Genomic DNA, 11,167 nt, shown 5'->3' on the forward strand with positions numbered 1-11,167 from the left:
TCTGGAGAGATCCAGTGATTCACCCTCCCCCACACCCCCACCCCCAAACACACATACACCCGTTTACTTAGCTGTCTAAATGGGGACATTCCATAGACTACTATTGGTTTTATACTATTGGTTTTACAACTAGTTATAAATAATGTAATCTAAGCCTAACCTACACGCACCCTAAACCTAACGGAAAAAATCTCAATATTCACACTGCAAATAAATAAATAAAAAATGTACTGTTTCTGCAAATGAGGAAGTCCTCAAAAAGAGGTTTGTGTATATGGTTAAGTTGGTACACAGAGACACAGACACATTCGTACTCAATAAAACTTTTTTGGAATTATTTATATGGATTACAGTTACCCATTTGTGTTCTTATAAAACAGGTGAATTACAAAAGTACAATGAACTTTGTCTTTGATTAAAAATCATAAACAAACATCATAATACTATACACTTGAATCCGTCCATTATTCATAGGAATAGATCTCCCAAAAATGTGAAAATTATGTTATCATTTACTTATTCCAAACCCATATGACACATGCACACATACAAAAAGATATTTTTTAAAATGTTGGTAATGGTTACCGACTTCTATGGACATAAAACACTAAGCACAAAGAAGAAAATACATAATACAGATAAAAGATGTCCTACATGTTAGGAATGACACAAAAATGTTGAGACTTTAGTTTTTGACTATTTTTAAACAAATAATATTTGTTATTAATGAATCTCCTTCATTAGTGATTTAGTGCAGCAGCGCCCTCTTATGGATTTCCGTGACCAATGAAAACGAAAGGTGTTTGCACTTATAATACGTTATTACTGAAACAAGAACAAAGTTCAATATTTATTTATTTATGCATTCATTTATTCAACAGTACTCCATTTATTTGTACTGTACTGTGCAATCTGAATCGCTGGGTTTCCTCTGTGGTTACTGATCCATAAACCACTCATAGTACACTGAGTTTACCCGCTCTTTGTAACTTTTATTTTGTTCACGTTTCTTCGTCTTTTCAGAGACCTAAAATAAAGATAAAGCTAAAATGACCTTTGGCATAAATGCATACTAAATAGAGGTTTGTGGTTTGACAGAAAAACTGGTAAGTGGGAGTTGGCAAAATTCATACCTCATTTAAAGAGACTTCTGCATCTGTGACCTTTCAGAAAGAAACAATAACCAGTGAATAATAAATCTTCAGTCTGTCTGCTTGTCTGTCTACATCAGTGCACTGAATATGAAAATATTTCACCTCATCTCTTTGAGAATTCGGTTGTGATTTTTGCCTGCGAAATTGAAGCAGGAAACATTTTTAATTTTGTAATATAAAAATTTGTGGTATTGAAATGTTAGTTGATTAAACTACATTTGAATGAAGATTGCGTAGGAAGATGTGACTTACTTTTTGTTCTGCTGAAGTTTCAGTAAAAACATGCAGATACCAAATACCAGAAGAAATACTAAACACCAAACGATGGACAACAGGACCAGTACTGAAAAGCTGGCTAAATCCAATGTTCCTGAAATTTGAGAACTACCTATTTAAAAAAAAAAAAATCTTGTTTAGACAAATGTCTTACTTTTCCACCTGTAGGTTTTTAACCTGTTTTTATGCTATGCCATTTATATTTTTGAGTTCAGTCTCAGAAGTTTGTCTTCTGTTTGAGAATGATAACATATCACAGAGTCTCAGCACACCGTCACTTTCAGATTGATTGGAACCCATTGTTATCCATTCATCTGCAGAATCCAAAATGACATCCTACAAAGTAGGATGAAATTAGTGAAAATACTTGTGCACCAGTGTTTTCCTCTTATGAAAACTAGGCTAAAATATTTCTGTAGTAAATCAATGAAGACAAGACGATGATAAAACTCACCCTCTGATATCTGCTGCTTAATAAAGCCGTTCAGTGGTTGTTAACACTGTGTGATCGACGTCTGCACGTCATGTTGCACTGTGGTTGGCTATTCTCACATTTCCTATGAGCTGCCTCACACAGGAAATGCTCGTCAAAATTTCACACCCCTTTAAAATTTGCAACAGAAAATCATTTTAATAAACAGAAAAAACTAGAAGAAAAAATCCATAATGCTAAAACAAACAAACAAACAAAAATAATATGCATGTTTTTTAATAATTGCATTGAGCATCTTATCTTTATTAATTAATCAGTTAGCATCAGTATAGTTTTCACTTGTCCATAATGACATCTTTACCCATTCAAATAGTATTTGCAGATATTTCTGTCTTGTTCTCAAACAGCTTTGTATGCGTTTTATAACGCAAATGTTTTAGTAGAAAGAAAATAATTCACCAATGACCACAAGAGAGCAGCAAAGTGTTCTGAGTCTCAGTTTAACCTTGCAAAATACCATGTTTTAAATTTTTTTTTTAGTTTTAAAGATGTAAAGCAATCTATTAAAAAATTTGACTTAAAAAGTATACATACTTAAAAACTAATAAATGTTAAATCTATAATAATCATATATAATCTATATGTTTTTAATTTTAATATACTTTTATTAATAGATTGCATATGCATGATGCATACTCCACAAATTAAAAATTAAAAATGGGGAATAGTATGTCTTTTTAGAATTTGATGTGTGTGTTTGAGGGAGATATGTTTATGTGTTGGAAAGAATGATTTTTCACACTGTGCTATTAATAAACACTGTCAGACAGCTTTGTTGACCACACATGACCTTTTATTGGCTATATCCACAGGTTTCAACTGACAATCATTTCTGTATAGGCGCGGTAAAGGATTACAAGTTAGTAAAAAAAAAAAACAAGTGTTTTTTGTTTGTTTGTTTAAGAATTATAAATGATGTGGGGGGGGGGGGGTCCATTCTACGTCTGCAGCAAAATGTAGAGCTAGTCCCTTGCTGCAAACTCTGTGGTAATAGATGCATTTCAAGCAAGCTTCTGAAATAATTTCATGCTCTTATCTTATCATTAACAGCCCTCAGGGTTACGTTGTTGTTTCCACTAACCAGTTCTCAGAAAAGACACAGTGAAGAACTGTTTATCAGTGACACAAAACAGAGGAGATAAACCCTTTAATAACTTCTGCCATTTTTTATTTGACCTCATTTGATCTGAGTTTAATATTGCATCACCTTATGAAGTCTGCCAAAGCATCATGTGTGTTTTTGCCATTAAATAATATCATTCACATACAACATGTAGACATTTTGTATTTCAATGCTTTAGGTTCTGGAAAAGTTTACTTCATGGCAGCAACATGAAATAAAACAATTTAACATTCAATCCAAAATAATATGAAGCCGTTGGCAGGGTGGAAGAGAAAAGTAAATGCAGGAAGTTTTAATTTTTTGACGTACCAGTTATCATAAACACTTATTTGACGTGAAATTAACCATTTTTATACATTTCAGTTATTTGTGACCCTGGACCACAAAACCAGTCATTAGGGGTCCGTTTTTTAACAACTGAAATTTATACATCATCTGAAAGTTTAATAAATAAAGTTTCCATTGATTTATGATTTATAGACAATATTTTGCTGGGATACAACTATTTGAAAATCTGGAATCTGAGGGTGCAAAAAAAATCGCTTTAAAATTGTACAAATGAAATTCTTAGAAATGCATAAAGTTTTGATGCATAAATATTTACGGTAGGAGATTTACTAAATATCTTCATGGAACATGATCTTTACTTAATATTCTAATGATTTTTGGCATAAAAGAAAAATCGATCATTTTGCCCCATACAGTGCATTTTTGGCCATTGTTACAAATATACCCATGGTACTTACGGCTAGTTTTGAGGTCCAGGGTCATAATTGTGTATTATGACTTTGGTAGAACTGTGAAAGTGTTACAAACAAAGGGACAATTTAATTGGTCAGAAGTAATTAATCAAATAAATAATAAAATAAACAATTGAAAGCTAAAACTCATACATGACCAATTCTTTTTTTCATTCGATTCTTCATTTTCATACTAAATTTTAAGGCATAGTTTAAAATACAAGACATGTGATACGTCAATAATGGGGTGAAACCCTTCTGCCCTTTAAAATATTGTGAATTAGCCTTTTTTTTTAGCCTTTAGGTATAAAAATGTTGTTTCCAACAACATCAAGGATGTCAGAGCGTCTGCGTTGACATGTCATGTAATGTTGTTTTATTGTCTCTTGCCGAACAATACTTTGTGCTGATTGGGCGTGATCTTTATCATCATCATCATGGCTGTATGCGCAGAGAGACTAGAAAGAATGTGGCCTACAATCTTTTCTATGGCTAATGTAGTTATTACAGTTATCGCTAGATACACTCTAACCTACAGTTTATTCAATCAAGAGACTAAGTCAGTGAGACCAGAAACAAGATATTATGCTTTACGTATATCAGCGGTGGTCATTTCTTTGTAGATACTTTATATTTTGCTACTATGCCATGATGAACGACTGTGCAACTATCAGCATTTGTTTCACCTCACACATACACATATCCATTACAGTACCATTCACATACAAATCAATAAGATTGATTAGTATTTATCATCATGTATGGTTGAACTTGTTGAGGTGAAAAGGATGATGCCCTGACAGTTTTCTTATCAGAATAATAACAAAATATCACATAATACAACATTCAGCTAATGGCTAATCCAAAAAAAATGTAAACATCAGAATCCTACCTCCCAGTAAAATTCTGGATAGAAAATGTTATAAAAAAAAAAAAACACCACATATTTTGATAAATCTCTAACTCCTCCCTATGCAGATCTAGCTTCTGCAGATCACTTTGGTTTGTTAACTGTTTGATAAAAACAGTACAAAAAATACTGCTGTATATAAAAAAGAAATGAATCAAGCTCTCAAGTTTCCGCATGAAAATTGCACAGCATTATTTTTTTTTTTAAATCGCTTTCTTCCTCAAAATAAAGAGCTGGTATTATAAGTGTTGGCGCAGTTGCTCTTTCTCTCTCGTTTTTGCTTTCCAAAACTACATTTTATACTGCTGCACTTCTTAATCCAGTTCTATATTATTTATACCGTCAAGTCATCTGACCTTGCCCGACTGCTGGCCTTGCTCAGGCTGCTGAGTGGTCGCGTGTCTTCTATCGTCTCGCTGGCTTCCACGTCTGCTTCGATAGCCAACTCATCCTCATCTTCATCCCTGCGTACAACTCCTGCCGGTGCACTTGGTCCTATCACGGTCGTGTGGGCATAGGAAGGCAGCGTTTCGTCATACATCTTAGACACGTCTTTCCTAGGTGCGGTCGCCTCGTCCGATTTCTCCTCGAATGGCTCGTACGGAGCCGGCAGACGGCCAGTCTCCATTCCCCCTACCTCAGTCAGTGGGAAGAAGTGCGACGTGGCTTTGTCCTCCTCTAGCAACTTATAGCCTTTGGCTTTTTGGATCGAGGAGGATGCTATAGAAGGCAAAGCCTTTTCGGCCGCCCCTGGTCCCTCAACTTGCGGCCGCACCGGTTTACGAAATACAAAGTGGATCTTTTTCAGCCCCAAATGGCTGATCTCCACAAAGTTGAGGAAGAGTGACACGCAGGCCACAGCTAACATGAAAATGATGAACACGGTTTTCTCGGTAGGTCTTGAGACGAAGCAGTCAACCGTGTTTGGGCACGGCCAACGGCTGCACTTGTAGAGCGGCAGGATTCGGAAGCCGTACAAGTAGTACTGGCCCACCACAAAGCCGACCTCAAAGAGGGTCTTGAAGATAATGTGGCAGATATAGGTCCTCAAGAGAGTGCCCTCTAGACGAAACTTCTTGCTGCCCTTTGTGCTCGTCTCCTTGGCCGTACGGACGCTTCCCTGATCGGGCGCGATCGGCAGCCTCTCCTCGTTCATCTCTTGCTGCCTGTTGAGCTCAGCCTCCTCCCGTTCCTTGCGCTTCTCCTCCATGTGTACATGGTGGACTGCATGGCCTACGTATACCAAAGACGGTGTGGAAACAAAGATGATCTGGAGAACCCACAGGCGAATGTGCGAGATGGGGAAGGCCTCATCGTAGCAAACGTTCTCGCAACCCGGCTGCTGCGTGTTGCACACATAATCCGATTGCTCGTCACCCCACACGAACTCTGCCGCCGTGCCCAAGATAAGGATTCGGAAGATGAAGAGGATCGTGAGCCACACCCTACCGATTACTGTTGAATGCTCGTTTACTTCCTCGAGGATGTTGCCCAAAAAACTCCAGTCACCCATGGTTGACTGTCAGCACTGCGGAGCAAACAAAAGAGATGCTTGAAAGTGAGGCTAAATGTTTGTTGTATTAAAAATGTAGGAATTAACTTGATGTAGATTGTCCCAAGCAATATACTGTTGGAAATCACATTTAGCACATTTGCAGTTCTATCAGATAACCGTTTAGAATTGGAAAGATAATCAAACCAAGTTATTACATTTCATAAGTCTCAAAACTCTCAAATCTGATTCTTATAAAAGACCCCAAATTCTCTATAACCAAATCAAATGCATAGCTTCACATCAAAGGCCCATTATACAGACCAAACAGCAATACAGGTAAATAGTAAAAAATGGGCAACTTGCCACAGTAAGCGCTCCAGAGTATTTGTGTTCCCCTTCTCTTGGCACACTGTGGTGTGAAGTGAACTTTTTGCTCTCTGGTTCCCACCTATGGCCTCCAATCCTTGTCGCCCGAGTGAGCAGAAGTGAATGAATCCAGTCTGATGGTTGGTTTTTAGTTTGCTGCAATATTTAAGCTGGGAGCCAGACAGCCTTTATTCAGAGGGCGACGCATGGTGACGCGTAGTACAATAGGATTCACAAACACAAATGGGAACGTATGTGACACCGGCATTGGGAAAGGGGCAATTTTAAAAATGTAAACTTGACATGGTGCACGATTCTGTGCATGCTAAATTCACTACACTGTCACTTGAGATTAAACTAGCAGTGTTATCAATCAGCTATTATAAACTCTGGTTACGATTCTCAGAAACATTGGTTCTTTGAGGCACAGGAAGTGGTAAGGTGGGCTTTAAACAAATTAGTTCACATGTCCATTTTTATGGACATAAGACTTATGCTATGATCAGAGAAAGTGGTCACATCATAGTGATAGAGTTATTCTATTCTAGATCTATTCTAAAATTAGTAACAAACTAATATGTTTTTTTGAACTTTACTTTTACAAAAATAAATCCCAATTATGCACTGTGCAATTATGCATAAATTTAAACATGCTTATTTTTAAGTTCTGATAAATGGATAATAACACTGTGTAATCAAACTCAGTGATGGTAAGAGTTTTTTTTTTTTTTAGCATTTAATGTTACAATAATGGAAAAGGGCATGGCTATAAAACACCATTTTATCATGAAATCAATGATGGTTTGTATGGTAAACTGGATCTAGTTTTATTTTTCTTATACATTGCAATACTAGTCGTGAATAGGAAAATAAAACTGGATGTAAATGCTTAATATTTAAACACAGTAGGTCAAGTTTTACACATGCTTTTATAGCAACATAAAACCAAAAGAGTCAAGTCTAAATAGTCAGAACCACAACCAATAATCCCTCTCTGGACAATGCTTTAGCCTGTGTGGACCACTTTTTATCCAACTGGAATGTGCTTTAGAAATGACATCATGGGCTGAGTGTTGCCATTGGTTGATACTGAAGAATGATGATCACTGGTGGCTATGTGAGTGTTTGGTGGGTGGAGGCAGTGCATTTGCATATATTCTTTATATTAAACACTAGCACCTCGGAAATGTACCACAAGTAGGTGTTAAAAGATTTTATCGCTACTAAGAATAACTAACTAAAAAAAACCCTGATAACCCTAATGACTCTTGTTTGTGTATATAAGCCGGGGTGTCCAAACTTGTTTCCAAACTTGCATTCAGCTTTGTTTTTGCTGGTTTTACAGGGTTTTGAGCACTCATCAGCCTGGGAGTCTAGCTTGGCCGACCAGTTGAACACAAATACCAAGTTCAAGGCCTAGAAAAGTAGTAAGGACATCGTTAAAATAGTCCATGTGACATCAGTGTTTCAACCTTAATTTTATGAAGCAACAACAGTACTTCTTTTTGCACAAAGATTCCACAATTTTAACTCTCTCTGCGTTCTGACATAGAATGTCCATCTCTCTTTGTTTGTCTATGTATTCCAGTTCAAATATGTAAGACTAAGTGAAAAATTGCAAGTCATCCTATCTGTCGAAATCTTCAGACATGTTTATGAAAATGCAGTGCATCAAGGTTCTACATTAGAGCGCTGGCTCCTGCATCAACATGCATCATGCTACTATTGTGGACAGTTGTTGGGGGTAAAGCATTACAAGTAACTCAAGCTACGTAATCAGATTACTTTTTTCAAGTAACTAGTAAAGTAATGCATTACTTTTTCATTTACAAGAAAAATAGTTTTGAGTTACTGGCATTACTTTTTGTTTACTTTATGCATTTAATCTCATTGTATTAACCAATGTCTTTGCTGCTGACCTTTGTTGGTCCAATTCAAACATACTATTAAGCAAAACTTTCTTTAGATTAACATTTGTGCTTAATTTTTTTTATTGCTGAAGAGTGTTGGACTTCCTTCTCCTATAGTTCTACTGTACAGACACAGATGTACTTATTTTCAGCCTTAGGCTTATTCATTTCACTTTTTGGTGCGAAAGGGCTTTTACATTTGCTAAAAATCCAACTTTTATAATAAAAACAAACAAGCAAGCCTTGCCCAGATATAAAAAGTAATGCAAAAGTAACACAAAAGTAATGTAACGCATTACTTTCCATAAAAAGTAACTAAGTAAAGTAATTAGTTACTTTTTTAGGGAGTAACACAATATTGTAATGCATTACATTTCAAAGTAACTTTCCCCAACACTGATCATGAATGTGTGTCAAAGACTGTCATGGAAGAGAATAAATTGTTGAATAAAGTTGTTATTTTATTTATTTTTTTTGCGCACAAAAAGTATTCTTGTAGCTTCATAAAATTACAGTTGAACCAATGATGTCACATGGACTATTTTAATAATGTCCTTATTACTTTTCTGAGCCTTGAACATGGTATTTCTGTATAAGTGCTTGGCCAAGCTAGTCTTAGACTACTTCAACGTTGGCCAAGCTAGTCATGGACTACTTTAATAATACCTTAACTACCTTTCTGGTCCTTGAACATGTCAGTTGCATTGCTGTCTCTCTTGGAGCTAATATTCTGCTCCTAGAGGGCCAGCAGAAAGAGTTTAGCTCCAACCCCTATTGTACACATCTGAATGAGCTAATCAAGGTCATCAGTCTAACTAAAAAACTTCCATACAAATGTGTTGGAGCTGGTTGGAGCTAAAATCTTCAGGACAATGACCCTTCTGGAGCAGGATTGGACACCCCTGTTGAAGACCATCTTAAGTCGTAGCTGGTTTAGGCTAGTCTTCCTGTCTGATAAGTGTCCCAAAAACCCCTCTAAAATCAGCAAACAAGGCTGAGAGAAAAGAAAAGGCCAGCAGGCCAGCTTCAGCTCTTTGTTTTAGGCATCTATTGAACTTTTTGGCCACCAATGTAGCCTGACAATAAATATAACCTTTATAACTTTGTAAGACTCACCTAGTACTCTTATATTGATTTTAAAGACATGTATTTCAAAACCATCTTCATAGAGTATGCTAAAAGTTGAACCAAACAGTTCTCATTTTAGCTTGACCCAGAAGCCTTCATTTAAAGGTGCTACTTGTTGATATTGCCGGCGCTGGCAGCCTAAGCCAGCAGCAGAGTGGTGAATGGGTGTTGGGATTTCAGACAAAGGCATGATGTCATGATGAAGTCCGCTGTGTCCATTAAACGTGCGCACTGAGGCATGATCCCAGATTGTGCGAATGAAGCAGGCCCCAGGCAATGGCTAAGCATAGCACCATCCCTCAAACAAAGTTATCTTACGCCAATCTGCCTACATGCTGTTGCACCATGTTTCCTGCTCCTGAGAGACGATTTAGCTGACAGCCAAAAACTACTTAGGATACAGTGAAAGGCTAGCATTAGCATATAGGTAGCATTAACCATTAGCAGTGACACATCCCATGTGCTCTCACTTTCAGTGCACAAAAGTTGTTAGACAACTAAGGCAAGTTTAGTTAGACAGTGTAGCTTTACTTTGAATGACTGTGACTTAAACTACTAAATAAACGGTAGCTTTTGATAATATCAAAGAACCTTGCTGAAACTCTGGCCTATGTTGGTTTTATACTTGCTAGTGTTGTCTAGTGTAGCCGGTGAACTTATGTAGCCAAATAGTTTACATCAGAGGTCTTTAACCCTGTTCCTTGGGAACCACTATCCTGAAGAGTTTAACGACAAACCTACACTTAAGGTGCTTCATGATGCCATAGAAAACCATTTTTGTCTAAATGGTTCCATAAAGAACCTTTAACATCTGAAGAACCTTTTTGTTTCACAAAAGGTTCTTTCTGGCAAATACGGTTCTTCAGATTATAAAAATTAACTCCTTAAAGAACCTTTGACTGAATGATTATTTGTGTTTATTTATTCTATGGCATCGCTTGAAGAACCTTTTAAAGCACCTTTATTTTTAAGAGTGTAATCAAACACACCTGAAGCAGCAAATCTAGCTCCTCAAGACTAAAGCAGGTTGGAAATAAACCCCAAGAGCAGGATTGAAGACCTCTGGTTTACATGACATTTCCACTGGTTTACGATGAGAGTTTGTGCTGGTTAATTTAGTTTAGAATCCTGCTGGTAATTCTCCAATTCTGGATTCTCTCATCCAGAACTGAAAAATGAATGGTTTTTCCAGAAGACTCTTTGTGAACAATACTAACAGAATGTCCCACATGCTCTCCTAAATCTGTAAAAAGTAGATTTACTTTCTAAATACTTTCCCCTGCATGGTTTGACAGTGGTGCCCATCCTCTTGTTCTTCCGTGGTAATCCTCATTAATCTCTATTCTAGCGCCAGCCATTTGATGGATCCAGTGTGGGTCTGTCTCTTCTCTGTTCTTTGTGCATGCCAGAGATACCAGCTACAATAAGGAGGATTTACCTGATTCAATCCACTTCCATTCCACGTGGGAGACTAAAGAGTGAATGAAGCCTCACTGCAGACTTGCAGTGTATAGTTACAGTGAATGAGATTATGAAACTATCTTTAACATATCTTTGTACGCAAACTGCTTG

The 11,167-nt window shown here is 36.9% G+C and overlaps 1 protein-coding gene across 1 annotated transcript; it reads right to left on the reverse strand.

Annotated features, from left to right (window-relative positions):
* Window positions 1-2,709: 2,709 nt before the first annotated feature.
* Window positions 2,710-6,665, reverse strand: gja8b (gap junction protein alpha 8 paralog b). The gene is made up of 2 exons (XM_073842137.1): window positions 6,555-6,665; window positions 2,710-6,224 (listed from the first exon to the last, which is right to left on the reverse strand). The coding sequence occupies exon 2, from the start codon at window positions 6,207-6,209 to the stop codon at window positions 5,031-5,033; it is 1,179 nt and encodes a 392-aa protein (XP_073698238.1). The 5' UTR covers window positions 6,210-6,224; window positions 6,555-6,665; the 3' UTR covers window positions 2,710-5,030.
* Window positions 6,666-11,167: the final 4,502 nt, after the last annotated feature.

Source organism: Garra rufa, chromosome 6 (assembly GCF_049309525.1).
Source record: "Garra rufa chromosome 6, GarRuf1.0, whole genome shotgun sequence".
NCBI classification, from domain to species: domain Eukaryota; kingdom Metazoa; phylum Chordata; class Actinopteri; order Cypriniformes; family Cyprinidae; genus Garra; species Garra rufa.